Below are 24,116 nucleotides of genomic sequence, written 5' to 3'. Positions count from 1 at the left end.
CAGACACCTGTTCATTACTAAACCTCGGGCTTGGTATTACATACTGTATATACTCGTGTATAAGCCAAGTTTTTCAGCACATTTTTTTGTGTTGAAAACTCCCCCCTCGGCTTATACATGAGTCAATTGTCCCAGAGGGCCAGCTGGGGGAAGGGGAGCGGCGATGCAGTGGGTCACAGGAGGCAGAAGCCGGCGGCTGTAAGTGTGCCCGCTGCTAAAGAGAAATGAATATTCATTTCTCTTATAGCACGCACAGTGACACCCTCAACCACCGGCTTCCAGAAGACATCCTACTCACCTTCCTGCGTGCCCTCGCTGCATCTCGTTGGTTCCAGTGCTAGCAGCATTTCCGGCCGAGCGATCACGTGGCCCTGCTAATTAAAGTACTGAATATGCACACCTCTCCACTCCCATGGGCATGGAGTGAATATTCATTACCTTAATGAGTGGGGCCACGTGATCCCTCGACAGGAATAGCTGCTGGTGCTGGAATGAGATACATCAAGGGCGTGCAGGAAGGTGAGTAGGATTTTTTTTTGTTAATAGGAAACATGCATACAAGGATAGGGGATAAGGAGCCATGCATACAAGGACAGCGATGGAGGAGACATGCATGCAAGGACAGGGACCGGGGGGCCATGCATACAAGGATAGGGAATAAGGAGCCATGCATACAAGGACAGGGACCGGGGAGCCATGCAGACAAGGATAGGGGATAAGGAGACATGCATACAAGGACATGACGGGGGAGCCATGCATACAAGGATAGGGGATAAGGAGCCATGCATACAAGTTCAAGGACAAGGACGGGGGAACCATGCATACAAGAGCAGGCACGGGGGAGCCATGCATACCAGGACAGCGATGGGGGATCTATGCATACAAGGACAGGAATGGGGGAGCAATGTATACCAGGACAGTGACGCGGGAGCCATGCATACCAGGACAGCGATGGGGGAGCCATGCATACAAGAACAAGGGATTAGGGGACAATGCATACCCAGCTTATACTCGAGTCAATAAGCTTACCCAGTTTATCGTGGCAAAATTAGGTGCTTTGGCTTATACTTGGGTCAGCTTATACTCGAGTATATGCGGTGTGTGTGTGTGTATATATATATATATATATATATATATATATTAGTGTTGAGCTTTCCGATACCGCAAGTATCGGGTATCGGCCGATATTTGCCGTATCGGAATTCCGATACCGAGTACCGATACTTTTTCGTATCGGATACCGGAATCGGAAGTCCAAAATGCAATGAGCCACAAAAGTGGCTCTGATTGGCTGCCGAAATGACGTCATCATGATGCGCTGTCTGTGCGCATCATGATGCGCTGTCAGTTCGGGCCTTCGGGGGGGGCTGTGCCGACTGTCCGGGGGACTGTACAGGCTCCGGTGGTCTGTGCCGGCCTGCTGGGGGGCTGTGCCGGCCTGCCGGTGGTCTGTGCCGGCCTGCTGGGGGGCTGTGCCGGCCTGCCGGTGGTCTGTGCATCCGGCTAATGTGTTGAATGTAAAAAAAAAAAAATTACATGCTACATACATGCTACATACATACAACATGCATACTACATATATACTACATGCATACTACATACATGCTACATACTACATACATGCTACATACATACTACATACACTCACTGGCCACTTTATTAGGTACACCTGTCCAACTGTGTGTTAAGACTTAATTTCTAATCAGCCAATCACATGGCGGCAACTCAGTGCATTTAGGCATGTAGACATGGTCAAGACAATCTCCTGCAGTTCAAACCGAGCATCAGTATGGGGAAGAAAGGTGATTTGAGTGCCTTTGAACGTGGCATGATTGTTGGTGCCAGAAGGGCTGGTCTGAGTATTTCAGAAACTGCTGATCTACTGGGATTTTCACGCACAACCATCTCTAGGGTTTACAGAGAATGGTCCGAAAAAGAAAAAAAATCCAGTGAGCGGCAGTTCTGTGGGCGGAAATGCCTTGTTGATGCCAGAGGTCAGAGGAGAATGGGCATACTGGTTCGAGCTGATAGAAAGGCAACAGTGACTCAAATTGCCACCCGTTACAACCAAGGTAGGCAGAAGAGCATCTCTGAACGCACAGTGCGTCGAACTTTGAGGCAGATGGGCTACAGCAGCAGAAGACCACACTGGGTACCACTCCTCTCAGCTAAGAACATGAAACTGAGGCTACAATTTGCACAAGCTCATCGAAATTGGACAGTAGAAGATTGGAAAAACGTTGCCTGGTCTGATGAGTCTCGATTTCTGCTGCGACATTCGGATGGTAGGGTCAGAATTTGGCGTAAACAACATGAAAGCATGGATCCATCCTGCCTTGTATCAACGGTTCAGGCTGGTGGTGGTGGTGTCATGGTGTGGGGAATTTTTTCTTGGCACTCTTTGGGCCCCTTGGTACCAATTGAGCATCGTTGCAACGCCACAGCCTACCTGAGTATTGTTGCTGACCATGTCCATCCCTTTATGACCACAATGTACCCAACATCTGATGGCTACTTTCAGCAGGATAATGCGCCATGTCATAAAGCTCGAATCATCTCAGATTGGTTTCTTGAACATGACAATGAGTTCACTGTACTCAAATGGCCTCCTCAGTCACCAGATCTCAATCCAATAGAGCATCTTTGGGATGTGGTGGAACGGGAGATTCGCATCAGGGATGTGCAGCCGACAAATCTGCGCCAACTGTGTGATGCCATCATGTCAATATGGTCCAAAATCTCTGAGGAATGCTTCCAGCACCTTGTTGAATCTCTGCCACGAAGAATTGAGGCAGTTCTGAAGGCAAAAGGGGGTCCAACCCGTTACTAGCATGGTGTACCTAATAAAGTGGCCAGTGAGTGTATATACTACATGCATGCAGCATACATACTACATATATACTACATGCATGCAACATACATATTACATATATACTACATGCATGCAACATACATACAACATATATACTACATGCATGCAACATGCATACTACATATATACTACATGTAACATACATACTACATATATACTACATGCAACATGCATACTACATGCATGCTACATACTACATGCATGCTACATACATGCTACATGCTACATACATACTACATATATACTACATGCATGCAACATACATACTACATATATACTACATGCATGCAACATACATACTACATATATACTACATGCATGCAACATGCATACTACATACAGTATATACTACATGTAACATACATACTACATATATACTACATGCAACATGCATACTACATACATGCTACATACTACATGCATGCTACATACTACATACATGCTACATACTACATACATGCTACATACATACTACATACATAATACATATATACTACATGCATGCAACATGCATACTACATGTAACATACATACTACATATATACTATATATACTACATGTAACATACATACTACATATATACTACATGCTACATACATGCAACATACACACTACATGCTACATACATACTACATACATGCTACATACATACACACTACATGCTACATACATGCAACATACATACTACATACATGCTACATACATACTACATGCATACTACATATATACTGCATATATACTACATGCATGCAACATACATATATACTACATACAATACATACATATAGACATACAGTACATATAACATAGAGTACATACTTACCGTCACTTGTCACTTCGATCCCCGAAGCCATTGTCACCTGAGGGATAAATATCAAAATAAAAAAACACCAATATACTTACCCCGATCCACAGAAGTCCACGAGGGTCCCACGTCCATCTTGCGTGGAGAAGAGCAGCATCAGCTGATGCTACCATTCTCTACCAGCTCCAGGAATACAATGACGGAAGGTAGGTATCCTTCCGCACTGTATTCCTCCACCACTTTAAAAAAAAAAAAGTCCCTAGTCTCACTTTATGCCATTGCTGCGTGGGAATTTCCACCAAGGACAACATCTGCAAGGAGTTTGTATGTTCTCCCCGTGTTTGCGTGGGTTTCCTCCGGGCACTCCGGTTTCCTCCCACATTCTAAAGACATACTAATAGGAAATTTAGATTGTGAGCCCCATCGGGGACAGTGATGATGATGTGTGCAAAATGTAAAGCGCTGCGGAATATGTTAGCGCTATATAAAAATAAAGATTATTATAAGTTTCCTTGGCCTAGCACTTCATCTACATTCCTCAACGTTGCCCATTTCTTGATGCTTCTATCTTGAACAGTACATCTTGAACCCCAGTCTGCTTTGAAATCTTTGCCAGGTAGACATGCAGTAGAACTACCTTGTATCTTGTTGCTGCACTTCTTGTCAGGGTGTATGAAGTGTGACATGAAACAGTCTTCCACAACCTCGCCTGTGTAGCAGAGTTTGACTGTTCTTCACTCAGTTTTAAGCCTCTTAGTATGATCCTAAAATTCTCTGACTTTGTGTAAACGCATTCTTAATTTTCTCACACCTGCCTAAATGTTTTCCACACTGCTGTGTGCTGCATAATAGTATAGATTTGGATATATTTTTGGCTTACAGCCATGTAAGGTTGAATGAGTGTAGCTTAGATGACAACCTTACTATGGAAATGTCTGGTTTTTAAAGTTCTTTGCCTGCAATAATTTTGGGTTTAATGGGATTTCATCCATCTTTTCCATTTCTGTCAGAAAGGTTGAAAAGCACAGATCTAAACTTAATAGGAATAATCTTCCAATTGTTTTACAGAATTCAAAAGTGATGCTACTATGAACAATAGATTGAAAATGTTTGTGGTGAGCTAAGAGCTTTGCAATACCAGAAGATTTGTGATCACTTCAAGTTATAACCACCACTAGTGTGATGAATGTTTGTGCATACGATGCAATCTAGAAACATAACAGTATGGGCAGGTTGTGTTAACCAATATTGTTAAATAGACTTCAATACAGTCACAGTAACTTGTGTATTTTATTGTTTCCTTGATGTGTCTCACACTGCTTAAACAATCACCCTACTTGAATCCTATTTTATCTCTATAAAGGTTTTCCCTGAACACCTTTCATTATTACACATTGATGATCTTCATGTATTTACAATGCTCTAAAAGTCATGTTTTATTCTGTCATCCAATGCAGACTCGCAGTGAAGCAGCAATGACTGTTCTAAGCGGCCATGTAGTTGTCTGTATTTTTGGAGATGTCTCATCTGCACTCATTGGGCTTCGAAATTTGGTAATGCCGCTCAGAGCCAGCAACTTCCACTATCATGAACTGAAGCCGATAGTATTTGTGGGTTCCTTGGAATACTTAAAGAGAGAGTGGGAAACATTGCACAACTTTCCAAAAGTTTCCATCCTGCCTGTAAGTGCTGTTCCAAAGGTGTTCATTTTTTAATGTGCTTGTTAATTTACCTCGATGTACAGTATAATGTGATATTTAAAGGGAACCTTTCACATTGAAATACAGTCCAATCTGCAGGCAGTATGAAATAAAGTAGGGGGATCTGTAACCTGTGTTTTATTCATTTATAACTGCTTATTCTCGGCTTCTCAGTTGTGTGGCCAGTGCTACTGAGTAAGGCCGGAGTCACACTAGAGAGAAATACGGATGACTGCTATGCGACAAAAAATCGGATAGCACTCGGACCAATGTTAATCTATGGGGCAGCTCCCATCATCCTTTTTTTCTTTCCCGTATTATAATTGCGAGCGAAATCACAGCATGCTGCGATTTGCACCGTATTGCGCACGAGACTTGCCAATGCAAGTCTATGGGTGCGAGACAAAAACAGATTACACACGGACCATGCGTGTGACTTGCGAGAAATACGCACCGGTGTCCTTTAGAAAAGCCGGCTATTCAGTGCGCTATACTGTAAAATCACACTGACAGGATAAAATAGGATAGATAGAATACATGTATACACATAGTATAGGGAGTGTATACATGTATTCTATCTAGAATACGTCATTATGTCTTTGGCACACATATATATATATTTATATTTCATAGAGATATAGATAGCAGAATAGGTGATAATAGAGATGAGCAACTTTGCCTTTTTTAGGGTCGAGTTGGGTTTCACGAAACCCGACTTTCTCAAAAGTCGAGTTGAACAAAATCGGCCGACTATCGAGAAAAGTCTGAGGTCCGACTGAAACACGAAACCCAATGCATGTCAATGGGGAAGCAAAGACGGCAGGGAGTGGAGGACACCTACATGTCGGACCGCTTTTTTAAAGTGCGCGAAATCTCTCTCTCCCCAGACGCTGCACATGTCATCTCGTTGCCCACAGTGTACGTCCTTGCTCATTAACAGAAAAAAAAAGTCATGTGCAAGCATTCTGTGAAATCCGACTTTGGTGCATGGCCGACCTCACGCTATGGACGGGTTTCGCTCGGCAAAACCCAACTTTGGCGAAAGTCGGAGACTTTTGAATCTGACCGACCTGTTTCGCTCAACTCTAGGTGATAATTCAATTGTCGGCTTCTGTAAAATCATTACAGAACCCGACAGAATATGAGACATGGTTTACATACAGTAAACCATTACATATGCGTAAGATTTATATATGTCCCTCACTAATAATGTTAGTAGTGTATGTGTGTAAAATATTGGAGCTGTAGGTGTTAAATTTAAGAATTAATTCACGGAAAAAACTGGAGTGGGCTCCCGCACAATTTTCTCCGCCAGAGAGGGAAAGCTAGTGACTGAGGGCAGATATTAATAGCCTAGAGAGGGACCATGGTTATTGCCCCCCGTCTAAAAACATCTGCCCCCAGCCACCCCAGAAAAGGCACATCTGTAAGATGCGCCTATTCCAGCACTTAGCCTCTCTCTTACCATTGCCCTGTAGCGGGTGGCATATGGGGTAATAAGGGGTTAATGTCACCTTGCTATTGTAAGGTGGCATTAAGCCTGGTTAATAATGGAGAGTTGTCAATAACGGATAGGTGTCAATAAGACACCTGTCCATTATTAATCCACTAGTCTGAAAGGGTTAAAAACACACACACACACACACACACACACACACACTTTAAGAATTAAGTATTTTAATGAAACAATTAAACACACATTTTTGCCATCTTTATTAAACTCCCAATCCAATTGAAGCCCTTGTTCTCCTGTAAAAAATCCAAGATAAAAAAGCAACAATATCCCATACATATCCACTGTACAGTCATGCCCCACGCTGCAATCCATCTGAAGGGGTTAAATAGTTTACAACCGGGAGCGGTGCTAATGCTACCAGCCCGGCTGTAAACCAATGCGGAATGAATGAAAAGCTGCACGGACATGAACTCCTTAGCAGAGGAAAGTTTCTGAACATTTTCCCATGCTGTCGAGTTCACCGCGGGTCATGCGGGAAGTCTGCGCAGCCTAAGTGATGTCAGCGGTAGTCACTGAGGCTGCGCAGACTTCCCACCTGACCGGCAGTGAACTCGATAGTGTGAGAAAATGTTCAGAAACTTTCCCCCGCTAATGAGTTCATGTCCAGTCAGGTGGGTAGGCTGCTCAGGCAGCTTTTCATTCATTCCGCAGTGGTTTATAGCGGGGGCGGTAGCATTAGCACCGCTCCCGGTTGTAAGCTATTTAACCCATTGCGATGGATTGCAGAGTGGGACATGACTGTACAGCGGATAGGTATGTGATATTACTGCTTTTTTATTTTGTATTTTTTACAGGAGAACAAGGGCTTCGATTGAATTGGGAGTTTAAAAAAATACTTAATTCTTAATGTCTGTGTTTTTGTTTAACCCTTTCAGACTAGTGGATTAATAATGAACAGGTATCTTATTGACACCTCTCCATTATTAACCAAGCTCAATGTCACTTAATAACAAGGTGACATTAACCCTATATTACCTGATATGCCACCCGCTACAGGGCAATGGAAAAAGAGAGGCTAAGGGCTGGAATAGGCGCATCTTACAGATGTGCCTTTTCTGGGATAGCTGGGTACAGATGTTTTTAGCCAGGGGGGCCAATAACCATGGACCTGCTCTAGGCTATTAATATCTGCCCTCAGTCACTGGCTTTCCCTTTCTGGTGGAGAAAATTGCGCGGGAGCCCACGCCGTTTTTTTCTGTGATTTAATTCTTTAATTTAACACCTACAGCTCCAAAATTTTACACACACTAATAACATTATTAGTGAGGGACATATATAAATCTAACGGATATGCAATGGTTTACTTTATGTAAACCATGTCTCATATTCTGTCGGGTTCTGTAATGATTTTACAGAAGCCGACAATTGAATTAATTATCGGCTATTCTGCTACCTATATCTCTATGAAATATAAATATATACTGTGTATATATATATATATATATATGTGTCTCACTGATATATATATATATACTGTATATATGTTTTCACCATTATTTGAGCCCATGGATCCATTATATGTCCATTTTTCAAGCCGTCGAGAAAATCTCGCCACACGGATGTCACACGGATGCATACATGCGACAAAATTGCATCCTCGCATTGCACTCGGATGACATACGGATCACAGTTCAGGGAACATTTCTTCGATTCTCGGCCTTGTAAAACGGACCGATTTTTCTATACGTTGTGTGTGACTCCAGCCTAACAGGTTTCCTTCTATATGTGTGAAAGAAATTGTAGTTGTCAATCACTGATAAAACCACCTACTTGACTGAAAATCGCAGAATGAGTAGAGATTAAAATAAATAAACTCTAAGTTATACTGAACATTTCTCCTAAACTTACATCAATTTGCTCCGCTCCTCCTACTCGGTGCCATGTTGTCTGCAGATTAGACGGCACTCTCAATGTGACAGGTTTATTTTAAATATTTAGTTTAGAAGTGTGAACTAATGAGAAATTTTGCAGGCTAATGTAGGACTATTCTCCTTCCTGAAGAATCGCCCAGTGTATACAACATTATATTGCAAACCACTCAGTGGTCACTGCTTCAATGTCACAATGAGCGTCTACGTCTAGCAGGAGACTGCAGTCAGCTGGCTAAAGCAAACACCCTGCGGACAGCCCTGCTCCACTCTCCAATGGTCACACATATACACTGGTTTGGAGAAAGGTGACATTGTCATCCTGAATCATTTGCTGGTTTTATTATTCTACTTTCCTGTAACATTTTGTATATTTAACGAAAAAGGTTTTTTTTTTTAATAGAGCCTTTGTCACATTTATTTTGGCTGTTTTCTTGCATCACTTGTTGCAACCTTCCCCTTGATATCCATTTCTATCAGTTTTTTCTTTTCTTCTCATTCCTCCCTCCTTTTTTCTTCTTTTACCTTTAGGGTACGCCATTAAGTCGAGCTGATCTAAGGGCTGTCAACATTAACCTGTGTGACATGTGCGTTATTCTGTCAGCCAATCAGAACAATATTGATGATACTTCACTTCAGGACAAGGAATGTATCTTGGCATCTCTCAACATCAAATCCATGCAGTTTGATGACAGCATTGGGGTATTGCAAGCTAACTCTCAAGGTAAGCCAGGCCCTCTGTCACTTGCCAGCAAAGCTCCAAAGGCACAGAGCTGGCACAAGCGATATCCCTCATTCCGCCTTTTACAGATCTGCTCTCAGCTTGTGACAACGCTTAAGTTGTTGATGTCTTTGATGGGTCTCTTGAAACCTTTTTGCAGCATACGATGGGCACATCAAGTATTGCAAGGACAGTTTGTCTGGAGTCACAATATTCCAAAGTAAGGCCTCATGAACAGAATCGTGTTACTGCTCTGTGCACGCTGTGACTTTTATCAGCTGGAAAACTGCACAAATATTTAACCCCTTCACAACATCCACCGTAGATGTATGGCACAAGACAAGGTTGATGTTTGGAGTGAGCTCATAAGGTGAGCCCTCCCCATTCCCGACAGATAATGGCTGTGGCTTCCAACCAGGACCTGCCTCTAAAAATGTACTTGTTAAATGCCACTGTCAAACTTTGACAGCGGCATTTAACACACGCATGTTATGGAGCAGCGTCATTCTAAGTGCCCTTTGGCACACCCGTGACGTGATCGCGGGTTGCAAATGAGTTGCTATGACAGCCGAATGTCTGTTGTATATCTCTGTGCTTGCAATTTCGGATCTTCCTTGAAACCCTGCCTGTAGCCAGACTTCAAAGGAGACTGTGATTTTTACTATATACAACAATAAGAGTATTGCTATATATAACATAAGCAATCTGACGATCGCAGCTTCAAGTCCTCTAATAGAAGTTATAAGAACAGGGAAAAGTAAAAAAAAAAAAAAAGTTTAAAAAAAATGAAAACACAAAGTTTCAAATCACCCCTATTGCCCCATTAACCCCCTTTACCCCCAAAGGTGGTTTACACGTTAATGACCAGGCCAATTTTTACAATTCTGACCACTGTCCCTTTATGAGGTAATACTGTAGCTCTGGAACGCTTCAACAGATCCCGCTTATTCAGAGATTTTTTTTTCGTGACATATTGTACTTCATGATAGTGGTAAAATTTCTTTGATATGACTTGCATTTATTTGTGAAAAAAATGGAAATTTTTTCCAATTTTGAATTTTCATGCCCTTAAAAGGAATCAGTCACCCTTTTTTCGGCTTGCAGCTGCCGGCATGGACATCGGGGGCTTATCTACAGCATTCTGTAATGCTGTAGATAAGCATCCGATGTAACCTGAAAGATAAGAAAAACACATTATATTATACTCACCGGGGTGGGTGGTCCGGTCCGACGCCTCCCTTCTTCATGCAATGATGTCCTCTTCTCCCGTCCTGTAATGGCTGCGGCGCAAGCTTACTGCTCTGCCCTGTTGAGGGCAGAGCAGAATTCTGCAGTGCGCAGGCGCCGGACCTCTCCCGACGCCTGCGCACTGCAGGACTCTGCTCTGCCCTCAACAGGGCAGAGCATTGTGCTTGCGCCGCAGCCATTACAGGACGGGAGAAGAGGACGTCATCGCATGAAGAAGGGAGGCGTCGGACCGGACTGCAACGCCCACCGGACCGGACCGCCCACCCCGGTGAGTATAGTATAACGTGTTTTTCTTATCTTTCAGGTTACATCAGAGGCTTATCTACAGCATTACAGAATGCTGTAGATAAGCCCCCGATGTCTATGCCTGCAGCTGCAAGCCAAAAAAAAGGGTGACAGATTCCCTTTAAATCATAGAGATATGTCACACACAATACTTAATAAATAGCATTTCCCACAGGTCTACTTTACATCAGCACAATTTTGGAACCCAAATTTTTTTTTTGTTAGGAAGTTAAAATGGTTAAAAGTTTACCAGCGATTTCTCATTTTTACAGCAAAATTTACAAAACCATTTTTTTAGGGACCCCATCACATTTGAAGTCACTTTGAGTGGTCGATATGATAGAAGATACTCAAAAGAGACATAATTCTAAAAGTTTCACCGCTCAGAGTGCTCAAAACCACATTCAAGAAGACTATTAACCCTTCATGTGCTTCACAGGAATTTTTGGAATGTGGAAAAAGAAATGAACATTTAATTTTTTTTCACAAAAAATGTATTTCAGATTCAAATTTTTTTATTTTGCCAAGGGTAACAGGAAAAAATGGACTCCAAAATGTGTTGTGTAATTTCTCCCGAGCATGCCGATACCCCATATGAGGGAGAAAACCACTGTTTGATCTCGTAAAGGAAGGAGCAGCATTTGATTTTTTGAATGCAAAATTTCCTGGAATCAGCGGACATCATGTCCCATTTGGAGAGCCCCTGATATGCCTCAACAGTGTAAACTCCCCATAAGTGACCCCATTTTGGAAACTAGACCCCTCAAGCAATGTATGTAGATGCATGGTGAGCACCTTGAACCCCCAGGTGCTTCACAAAAGTTTATAACGTTGAACTGTAAAAATAATAAAATTGCATTTTCCTCACAAAAATGTTATTTTAGCCCCAAATTTTGCAATTTCATAAGGGTAACAGGAGAAATTACACCACATAATTTGTAGTGAATTTCTCCAGAGTACACCGATACCCCATAAAAGGGAGAAAACTACTGTTTGGGTGCACGGCAGGGCTCGGAAGGGAAGGAGCATCATTTGGCTTTTTAAATGTTAAATTTCCTGGAATCATTAGCGGACATCATGTCGCATTTGAATAGCCCCTGATATGTCTAAACAGTGGAAATTCCCCACAAGTGACACCATTTTGGAAACTAGACCCCTCAAGGAATGTATTTAGATGTGTGGTGAGCACTTTGAACCACACAGGTGCTTCACAGTTTAAAACGCTGAACCGTAACACTAAAAAAATCATTTTGCTCATAAAAATTTTATTGTGGCCCCAAATTTTGCATTTTGAGTACGCCGATACCTCATCGGAACGGAGAATTTGCTGAATTTCTTTTGGCGGGTGCCAGAGCCTTTGTGCTACCTAAACCACGGAAGCCCCTTATATATCCATTAACAGATGACAGACCTGAGTGGAGACTTGCTTTTTTTGTGGATTGAGATGAAGCTTTTATTGGGAACTTTTTACATAACGTTTGGGATCACATTTATCAAGCGCTCTACGCTGAGTACTTACTTTGGGGTTTCCATCTAAATCTCTGAGTGACGTGATTCAGATGAAACCCCTGAGGGATCTATTCACTATAATGAGGAAGCAGAGTTACTCTGCTCCGTCTGGCCTCTGTTCAGCCGTGTCCTTCTTTCAGAAGTGCGCAAAACTGTGGCCGACGGCACTTTTATGCAATCCTAAAAAGACGGACACCGCCGTATCACAGGTCAGACGGCGTCCACAGTGCCTCAATCTGCCTCATTATAGGGAATCTTCTTCCAGGGGTTCAGTCTGAATCATGTATTTCAGAGATTCACAGGAAATCAGCTGACACCCAGGGGCGATCTCTCGCACAAAGGGTTGTGTGCATGCACGATCACCATGCAGTAATAATACGTCCCTGGTCAATAAGGCCCAGGGCACATGGATGTATTATTACGACATATGTCAGAAACGGGTTAAAAATAAAGTTAATGAAATTTTTTTTAAAAAATCACATACCGTATATACTTGAGTATAAGCCGAGATTTTCAGCCCAATTTTTTGGGCTGAAAGTGCCCCCTCTCGGCTTATACTCGAGTCACCCCCACTGGTCTGTCTCCCCTGGTCAGTATCTCTTCTCCGGGGTGTTTCTTACCCCCTCCTTCACAGCAGTAGCTGTGCACACTTCATTTCCGGTCCCGCTCATTATGGCTTATGAATATGCATGACGTCACTGGAAATGAAGCGTGCGGCTGCGGCACTGAAAACACAGGTCGCCTGCAACCTCCTCCACCTGCCTTAGAGAAAGCTGCTGCAATTCCCCCTCGGCTTATACTCGAGTCAATAAGTTTTCCCAGTTTTTTTTTTTTTTTTTTTTCTAGGTGAAATTAGGTACCTCGGCTTATACTCGGGTCAGCTTATACACGAGTATATACGGTATGCAGTATTGCCACGTTCAGAAAAGTCATAGGTATCAAAATAGGAATGACGCAATTAACCCAATCGGTAAACACCGTAGAGGTAAAAACATCTAGAATGCCAAAAATATTTTTTAGACTCTGCAATACCATAAAAAAATGCCATAACAAGTGCTCAAAACATCATACAGTGAGGAAAATAAATATTTGACACACTGTCATTTTTTTCAAGTTTTTCCACCTGCAAAGAATGGAAAGGTCTGTAATTTTTATGATGGGTACACTTAAACTGTGAGCGATAGAATCTAAAATAAAAATCCAGAAACCAAATGTATGCTTTTCAAATAATTAAACTGCAGTTTATTGCATGAAATAAATATTTGGTAATCTACCAACCAACAAGAATTCTGGCTCCCACAGACATGTTAGTTTTTCTTTAAAGGGGTTGTCAAGGCTTTTCACATAATCTCAGTACATATCTGGGCTGCAGAATTATGACAATAAGTAATTTACTTTCTGTCACTAGTTTGCACGTTTTTCTAGATATTCTGAACAGAACGTCCAAAGGGGGGGGGTGTTATGGCATTGAAATGAGAACTGGTCGTAACCTCCTACTCTACTCCAAACATGCCCTCTATAGCAGCAACTCCACCCTCCATAGCTACAGGCCCTACCCGTCCACATGAAGCAGCCCTCATCACACAGTAACAAATTCTTCCCCTCCAGCAGCCTCACTGCAGAGAGCAGGTGCTCCTCCCCCAGACACACACTGAACAGTGATCTATGGAAAGTGAACCTAGTGAGGAGGGAAAATCGTCACTAGGCAGGTTCTGCACTTGGCGACGAGCTGGATACCTCAAATCCCTAGCTCGCCCTGCACCTATCCCTTTCTAGTGAACTGGACGGTGCAGAAACGAATCCCACCACTGCACTAATACACACAAGGAAAGTAACAAACAGGGACCACTTAGCTTAGCTCTGTTACTATTGCTCCCAGCAACAGAGTACGACACCAAAGTTTAGCTTCACCCCTGAAGCTCGAAACCTGAATTCAGCTTCCGCCTGAAGCTATTACACCAGTACAGTGTCCATTTTAGGACATGATCATATATCAAAATCAAATATCAGAAATACTCTGTCTGATACCTGATTCTCATACCTGATATGTCTGATACCTGATATCTGATGTCTGATACCTGATGTCTGATACCTGATACCTGATGACTGATACCTGATGACTGATACCTGATGACTGATACCTGATGACTGATAACTGATGACTGATGTCTGAGACTTGATTGCTATCAAAAATCAAACATCAAAATGCTTTTCAGATACGGTACTTGAGTGGATCATTTCATAAGGGAAGAAAAAGGATCCTTAAACAGCCTGTAGAGCTGTTGACTGACTGGTTAAGCAACAGGTTTATGGAATGGGAAATTTGTTGGTTCTAATCCCACATCAGATTTTTAATTATATATATATATTTTAAAAAAAAACAGCCCTCAGTCATCAGCTTTCCTTCTGCTGGTTGCAAAAATTGCACGGGAGCTCACGCCACTTTTGCTAGAAAAATAATCTTTTATTAATTAAAAACAAGTACAGTAAGCTGCACACACACTGTACTAATTGTATATGTCACATACATCTGCCTATTCTGTGTGTATTTATTGTATGTAATCCATCTCTTCTATCCTGGCAGCTCCTGCTGTGATGTCACACTGCCGTGACTGCTGCATTACCGGCTTTTCTTCTATCTATCTATCTAATATATATATATACATATATGTGTGTGTCACTGACAATTTTATATATCTATTCCATCTTTTCTATTGTAACCCGTCAGTGTGATTTTACAGTATGCGGCACATGAATTGCTATTTTTTCAAAGGACACTGGTGCATAGAAATCGGACAGGACTTGCACGGTGCAAGTGCTGTGCTATTTTTTTTCTCGCACCCATAGACTTGCATTGGCGAGTCTCATCCGAATTTCGGTGCCAATCGCAGACTGCTGTGATTTTACACGCACGCTGAATACGCCTGATAAAATAAACGCTGATGGGAGCTGCCCCATAGATTAACACTGGGCCAATGTTTTCTCGCATAGCACTCGGCCGTATTCTACGGTATTGTGTGACGCCGGCCTTACAGAGAGAACCGATGCTCCGCAGATCTGTGAGATGGCAATGAACAGATGCACGTCCCCTGCAGAACCAGGCAGTGAAGGACACACCCATAGCTCCGTTTTTTGCTGCTACAGGAGGACCATGCCTTGTACACAGGGGATTAGTGACACCACCTAGTGCTCATGAGTTTGTAGCCAGTTCTTGGGAGAATGCAAAGAAAAAAATTCTATGAAGTAATTTGATCATTAGACACAGCATGTCCGAAACTCTTTACTAACACATCAGGAGGATAATAAGAATGTCAGATGTTAAAAGTGAAGCACGATTGGATTTTATGTGGTAATCTGCTGCATAAAAACAAAAAAACAACATGTGGGATTTGAACCCATGTTTCCCATTCAATAAACCAGTTGCTTAACTACTCAGCCACCAGCTTAACAGACTGTGAAAGGATGCTTTTTCTTCCCTTATGAGATGAACCATGCAAGTACTGTAGTGAGGTGTATCTGAAAAACATTTTGATTTTGATCTTTGACTGGTCAAGTGTCAGGTCTCAGACAAAAGCATTTTGATGTTTGATAAAGTATCAAGTATCAAACGAAAAAATTTCGATGTTTGATGTTTGAATGAATTAAGTCAAGTATCGCACTCATTCTCAACAACTATGCAGTTGCCACTATAGTGTAGTGGTAATGTACTGTGTATAGGATTATAAACAAGGGGTTGTGAGTTCAAATCCTAGCAATGGAACTTTTTATTTTTATAATTTTTCTTATTATTTTAAACCAAAACTATGCTTCATGCAGATACGTCACCCTTAGGCTATAGAAGATTATTTAACTAGAAATCAGGAGGATAATAAGAATGTCAGATATTAAAAGTAGAATGCAGATGGTTCACCCTTAGACTAGAGATTATTTTATTACAAGAGAGGAAGATAGTAAGATTGTCAGATATTAAAAGTGAAGCACGATAGGATTTTGTGTGATAATCTGCTAGTTAAAAAAAATATATATAAATAATTAAAAATCTGATGTGGGATTAGAACCAACAAATTTCCCATTCCATAAAACGGCTGCTTAAACAGTCAGCCAACAGCTCTACAGGCTATTTAAGGATCCTTTTTCTTCCCTTATGAAATGATCCACTCAAGTACTGTATCTGAAAAGCATTTTGATGTTTGATTTTTGATAGCAATCAAGTCTCAGACATCAGACATATCAGGTATCAGACATATCAGGTATCAGACATATCAGGTATGAGAATCAGGTATCAGACAGAGTATTTCTGATGTTTGATTTTGATATATGATCATGTCCTAAAATGGACACTGTACACCAGAGCTCCCCTGAGCTGCCAGGAACTCCTCTCTGTAGTTCCTTCGTTCACCAGACTTGGTTGGAAATGAGCAATATCACCAACAGTGAGTGAGACCACCTGCTACTCCTTTACAGGTAGCAGCCAGGGAATCACACCTGCTTCATTATCACGTGCAATAACACCAGCGGCCACCGGGGGCAACTGAACCAAAGTAACCAGAGTGCAATGACCCTAACGGCCATCGGGGGCAAAAATAGAACTGAGACATCCACAGTGTAATGACCCTGATGGCCACCGGGGGCAAAACTAACTTTAAGCAAACAGCTTAAAGGAAAAAAAAAGGTTACTTGTGCAAAATCTGTCATAATCCAACCTGGATCATGACAATTTCTTTGAGACCTATCATATCACAACTATATTGTTATTACCCAGGTGTTACCCAGTGAAATAGTTAAAGTAGCACTCCAGGTTTTTTAAGTTAATGTACCGTATATACTCGAGTATAAGCCAACCCAAGGATAAGCTGAGGCACCTAATTTTGCCACGAAAAACTGGGTAAGCTTATTGACGCGAGTATAAGCCGGGTATGCATTGTTCCTTCATCCCTGTCCTGGTATGCATGGCTCCCCTGTCCCTGTCCTTGTATGCATGGGTTCTTATCCCCTATCCTTGTATGCATGCCTCCCCCATCGCTGTCCTTGTATGCATGGCTCCCCCGTCCCTGTCCTTGTATGCATGACTCCTTATCCCCTATCCATGTATGCATGGCTCCCTGGTCCCTGTCCTTCTATTCATGGCTCCCGGTCCCTGTCCTTGTATGCATGGCTCCTTATCCCCTGTCCTTGTATGCATGTTTCCTATTAAAAAAACAAACATCCTACTGACCTTGCCTGTGCGCCCTCAATGCATCTCGTTTCGGCTCCAGCAGCTCTTACTGCTTAGTGATCACGTGGCCCCGCTCATTAAGGTAATGAATATTCACTCCACACCTATAGGAGTGGAGAGGCGTGCATATTCATTACCTTAATGAGTGGGGCCATGTGATCGCTTGGCCGGAAATGCTACTGGCGCCGGAACCAACGAGATGCAGTGAGGACGCTCAGGAAGGTGAGTAGGATGCCTTCTGGAAGCCGGCCGCTGCGGGTGTCACTGTGCGCACTATAAGAGTAATGAATATTCATTTCTATTTAGCAGCGGGCACGGTTACAGCCGCAGCCACCGACTCCTGCCTTCTGTGACCCGCTACTCCACCGCTCTTCCTCCGCTGCCAGCTCCTGCCTCCTGTGACCTGCTGCTCCCACTCCCATGCCGACCCTCAGTTTCAGTTGACTCATGTATAAGCCGAGAGGGGTATTTTCAGTGCAAAAAAAAAGTGCTGAAAACCTCGGCTTATACACGAGTATATACGGTAATTAATATCTTACTAAATAGGGAATGATACATGTTTTATAATATATTTCCTTACATTTTAACTCAATTTTCTTTCTTGTATCAGGGCCATTGAACTCTGACTGCACAGAAGAATGGTATAGATTAGAACTGGTGCAGATCAATATGCAGGACCTGGTCCATCAGCCACGTCAGTAGTTTATAACTGCTGAATGGAAGCTCTAAGAACCTCCTCCTACCTGACACTATCCACGGCTCTTCTTTTGATTATCTGGCCTGCTATTATATCATCATTGCGTAATGATTTCATGATTGCAGCATGATACACATGTGACATCACACCAGACCAATAGTCAGAAGAAGAATTATGGAAGCCATTGAACGCCCTTCCAGTGGCAACTAATTAGTAATGTGGCTGATGGACAACATCCTGCAAATCAATCTGCAACAGGACTATAGGTCAAGCCTGTCTCATGCATCCACCCGCAAATTGAATAGAAAAAAGAGGTATTAGTCATATGTTACCCTACTCATCATGTCATGCATGTCTGGACCACACTGGACCCATAAAACTATTAAGAATAATGGTGGATTACTCACTATCAATTATTTCCTAGCATGGCTGCCTTTCTCTAGGTCAGTATTTCTCAACTCCAGTCCTCAAGACCCACCAACAGGCCATGTTTTCAGGATTTCCTTGATATTGCATAGGTGATGGAATTAATACTTGAGCAGGTGATGAAAATATTACCTGTGCAATACTAAGGATATGGAGATGAGAAACACTGGTCCAGATGATGTTGTCATGTATGGATGTATTACAGAGGACTAATTCGGGCCATTGATTTTAGTAACATACTGCTGCTGCATATGTTTTTTGGAAAACTCTATCATTTTCTATTCTATAAATAATTAAAAAGAGAAATATGGGATAAATCTTTCATTTCATTTTTGGTCTTTGGTAATGAACGGTAGGCAGTGGTTTATGGTTCCCCAGGCACCAGTAATAACTCTACCAGAACGCTAACCTCCATGTCCTGATCCTGTTCAGCTTTTACCTTCATTTACTGATCATATAGATCATCAGTGTCAGGCAGAAGCAGAGTATAGATTGCAGCTGTGATTGAGCTAAAGTGATCTTTATGATCCAGTAGGACGATTCTTGGTTACTCTTTCCAAACAAAAAGGGGAGCACTAAGTTTTCACAGGATACCCCCCCCGCAGTATATTCAGGATTATTGCTGTCTGATGGACTAGAATTCATCATATAACAGTTTGAACCATTTCAGATAATGTTATGCCCCAGCTACAGTATGTTAAAACACAATAAACCGGGCTGTACGCTTCTTACCCGAGTCCACCAACAAGTCTCCACCATTGCTTCGAGTGTCTGGCATGAGCAGTGGAGCTGATGTCATGTCGCTAGTGACACAGCCGATCGGTGATCTCAGCATCTCTGAAAGAGGTGTTCCATCTATACTGGCAGAGCCGCTGAATAGAGATGTCCATACTGAACACCTTCTTGGAGAAGTCCTTGTTACTGTTTGGGTTCAGCAGCCTCAACATTGGCTGTTTCCCACACTGTCATCTATGTGACAGCATGAGAAACACACGCGGCTCTGATCAGTGGAAGGCCAGCAGCTTTGACCAGTGGTAAAATGGATACTGCCACTCACAGGCGTTGGCTAATGAGAGTTCTATTCTCATCATCCTACATTTGCTCTTGGAGATAGCAGACAAAGCAGGCGAGACTGATGAGAGTATTCATCAGCTGCCTCCTGTGCAATAAATAAATTAAAAAAATGACATGGGGTTTCCTCTATTCTTGGTAATCAGTGCAGGCAAAACCGACAGTAGCAGGCTGCAACCCCCAGCTGTCAGCTTTATATTGGGTGGTTATCAAAAATAAAGGTGTTCCCACGCCATATTTTTAAAATATTTAAATAATTTAAAAAAAAATAAAGTGAGGTCTCCCCTATTTTTGTCAACCAGTCAAGCTAAAACAGACATCTGGGGGCTAGTATTCTCTACTGGGAAGGGGCCATGGATATTAGCCCTCTCCAGCCTAAAAATAGCAAAATAGCAGCCCACAGCCACCCCACAAAAGGCATGTCTGCTAGATGCATTAATTCTTGTGGTTTGCCCGGCTCTTCCCAATTTCCCTAGTGCGATGGCAAGTGAGGTAATATTTGGGAGGTTGATGTCAGCTTTGTAATGTCAGCTGACAAAAAGCCAACAGGTTAATAAGAGAGAGGCGTCTATAAGACATCCCCATTGCTAACCCCATAGTCATATTGTAAAAAATACACTGACAGAATAAAGTCCTTTATTTGAATAAATGGTAAAAGAGGGTGGGGAGTTTTATTTCAAATAAAGGACTTTATTCTTGCAGTGTCTTTATTACAGTCTGACTGTGGGGTTAGTAATGGGGGTGGTTTTTAGATATCAGCTGACATCAACCCCACAAATACAAATATTACCCCATTTGCCACTGCACCAGGGCAAATGGGAAGAGTCAGGCAAAGCACCAGAATTGGCGCATCTAATAGATGCCCCATTTCTGGAGCGGCTGCTATTTTTAGGGTGGGAGTGCCAATATCCAAAGCACCTTACTAGTCTGAGAATACCAGACTCTAGCTGTCTGCTTTAGCTTGGCTGGTTATCAATAATGGGGAAGACTCAATGTTGTTTTTTAAATATTTTTTTAAATAATTAAAAAAAAATGTGTAGGACCCCTCTAGTTTTGATAACCAGCCAAGATAAAGCTGACAGTTGGGGGCTGCATCCCACAGCTGTCAATTTTGCCTGCACTGGTTGTCAAAAGTAGAGGAGACCACATGTCCTTTTTTTAATTTATTTATTGCTCATTCATCAGTTGGTGAATACTCCCAACATCGTTCACCTGCTTTCGCTGCTATCATTTTGACCAGTTGCAGAATGATGAGGTAGTACTCTCATCAGCCGCCTGTGACCGGCTGTGACCTTTTTACCACCCGTCACAGCTGCTGACTCTTACACTTTGTCATCTGTATGACAGTGTGGGAACCGCAGCGCTCTGACTGGTGATAACAAACTTACCATTAATCAGAGCACAGATCATAACACAGATGACAGCGTGGAAAACACCCAATGCTCGGGCTCCCCATTCATTTGAAGGGGTATGTGTTTCTGATTGGGTACCGTTCTGGTACACAAACCAAACTTTTTTTAAATGTTCAGCCAAACCCGCCGGACCCAAACATCCTTGAGTTCGCCCATCCCTACGGCTGAAGTCGCTAATTTGTTGCCATGCTGTCAACACGACATCAGTGCCACAACCTATGACAGCTTGGACAAAGCATTGTCTGAAAGAGAACAAACCATTTAATTGTACCTATATCCATCAAATTGCACTAGCTAATACAGTACATACTTTCCTTTCCCCACGCATCTGCCATTCTCAACAAAGAGCTTGCTGGACACCCTACACCCTGTGCTCCCCTTTAGCAGCCAAAATGTATAACTTTTCCTGCTGTCATTTTTTATCAGTCTTATATACTCTTCTTTTCTCTTTCTATATCTTTATTGCAGTCTTGTTTTCTATATTTTGCTGGCTCTTTATTCTTCAATATGTTACCATTTAATAATGCATATTAATTTGCAGCAAGATCCCAGTTTCCAATAAATTGCCTAGTTATCCCACCATCGTGTGGGCTCATGGTGGAAAGTGTAATTATAATGCGCGAAGAATGTTCTTTGACACCAGCACAAGCCATTATTTCTGATGCTTTTTTGTAAAACATTTACATCTAACCATCATTTTAAGAAATTGGGCTGGAGCCCGTCTCTTTTCATAGAACTTTTCCTGACTTCTCTCATTCAATTTAAAGGAAGAAAAAAAAAATGACAGAGCGCACAAGTCTTTTAAGAAAGTTAATTATACAGCAGCAAAAGCAAGCATCACATTACTGTTATGAAATATTAAATCAGTATCTTTCATTCTCCCGGATGCCCTGGAGATAAATACACCATGTTTAATGCTCTATTTCCAACACTTTTAAACAAAAATTTATAGTGGTATGTTCATTCTCCACAGCCCCGTCTTCTCTCTATTTCTTGCGTCTCAGTAACCCTCGAGCTGTCAGTCTCCTCTCTTGGCGAAGGGGTTAAGACTAGAGCACAATATCTTTACGTGCTTGCTTAGCTAGACAACATTTTTATTTTGCTCACTTGGGACTACAAGCGGGGAAGCATCTTTACCATGATATATCACTCTTTAACTATATTAAGCTTGATTGTCTGCACACACAACGAAGAGATATCAAATTCCCAAGCTTCCTTCTGAACCGTTTTATAAATATTTAAGCCCGGCTTACGTGCTTCTGGATATTAAAACATATTTTACCCTAACACACCCACATTAGCGTTCACACACAAAGAGGGACCTGTGTGTAAATATTACATAGGGCCATCTTCTCCACCCTGTTATCACTGCACTTTAATGAATACATAATTTCACACTTCACATTTTATTGGAAACTGCCTGTGTGTGCTGCGTAAGTATAAGGCATTGGTTGTCGGCGTGACAGGAGCAGTGCAGAATGCTGTTTTAATGATCTGCTGCTTTAATTATACAAAGATGTTTGGGGAGAACCGTTATATCGCCTGAACTTTAGTCTAGAGGTAAAAATAAAGCAAATATGAAGAAGACCATAAGTCCAGGAATGCAGGGATTATTAGACATAGATTTACATTCCGCACATCTATACAACACCGATTTAGCTAACGTACCTGGAAATGTGAACTACTGCATCTGTGAAAATATAGGACTGACACTTCTAAGCACAACACTGAGAGGAGAGGAGAAGTTGACCATAACACTTGTCGGAGGTAAGAATAATATGCCTATGTATATACTCAGGAATGACTTCATAAAGTACCAATTATATTTATAGAGCTTACATTTCATGTGAAACAATAATTATTACACAACACATAAAAGTATCTCTTCTCATTACACACTGTTTTAAACATTAGTATCTCTTACAGTAGTTACCTTTGAGTTCAGTTCAGCTAATATCCATTTAATATATGTACAGATTTTAAGACTTTGACCATCAAGTAGACTACACCTTTAATTTTGTATGACTTTATGTCAGCTCCAGTGATGAGCGTAAGTGCTCGCTACTCGAGTTTACCTAGGGTGGTAGGGTATGCACCAAGAACTGCAGGTGCTCAAGTGACATGTCCCCATGGGTACATGTTTGCGGCTGTTAGACAGCCACAAAATATGCAGGAAAAAAGTGTTTGCCCCCTTCCTGATTTCCTATTCTTTTGCATGATTGTCACACTGAAATGTTTTAGATCAACAAACGAATTTAAATATCAAACAAAGATAACACAAGTAAACATGAAATGCAGTTTTTAAAAGATAGTCTTTCTTATTAACAGAAAAAGAAATCCAAACCTACAGGGTCCTGTGTGAAAAGTGATTGCACCCCCTTAAAACATAAATTAACTGTGGTTTATCACATCTTTGGGAAGCGGAGTTCAAATTTTATAGCCACACCCATGCCTGACTACTGTCACACCTTTTCTCAATCAAGAAATCAGTTAAATAGGACCTGTCTGACAAAGTGAAGTATACCAAAAGTTCCTCAAAAGCTAGACATCATTCCGCAATCCAAAGAAATTCTGGAGCAAATGAGAAAACAAAATAATTGAGATCTATCAGTCTGGAAAAGGTTATAAAGCTATTTCTAAAGGTTTGGGACTTCAGCGAACCACAGTGAGAGCCTTTATCCACAAGTGGCAAAAACATGAAACAATGGCGAGCCTTCCAGACCAAAATTACTCCAAGAGTGCAGTGACGAATCATCTAAGAGGTCACAAAA

The 24,116-nt window shown here is 41.9% G+C and overlaps 1 protein-coding gene across 22 annotated transcripts in view; it reads left to right on the top strand.

Moving 5' to 3' along the window:
- Positions 1-24,116, top strand: part of KCNMA1 (potassium calcium-activated channel subfamily M alpha 1) — an 867,158-nt gene that overhangs the window by 771,339 nt on the left and 71,703 nt on the right. For all 22 annotated transcript variants that reach the window (XM_073571201.1, XM_073571213.1, XM_073571218.1 and 19 more), the window contains 2 exons: positions 5,135-5,359; positions 9,293-9,485. In XM_073571201.1, the coding sequence (XP_073427302.1) occupies positions 5,135-5,359; positions 9,293-9,485 (418 nt within the window). The remainder of the gene's footprint in view (positions 1-5,134; positions 5,360-9,292; positions 9,486-24,116) is intronic.

The sequence above is a fragment of the Dendrobates tinctorius genome, unplaced genomic scaffold, assembly GCF_039654945.1.
Source record: "Dendrobates tinctorius isolate UK_male_01 unplaced genomic scaffold, ASM3965494v1 ptg000028l, whole genome shotgun sequence".
Lineage (NCBI taxonomy): Eukaryota > Metazoa > Chordata > Amphibia > Anura > Dendrobatidae > Dendrobates > Dendrobates tinctorius.
Note: the sequence above shows the minus strand (reverse complement) of the source record. Positions and strands in the feature narration are given on the sequence as shown.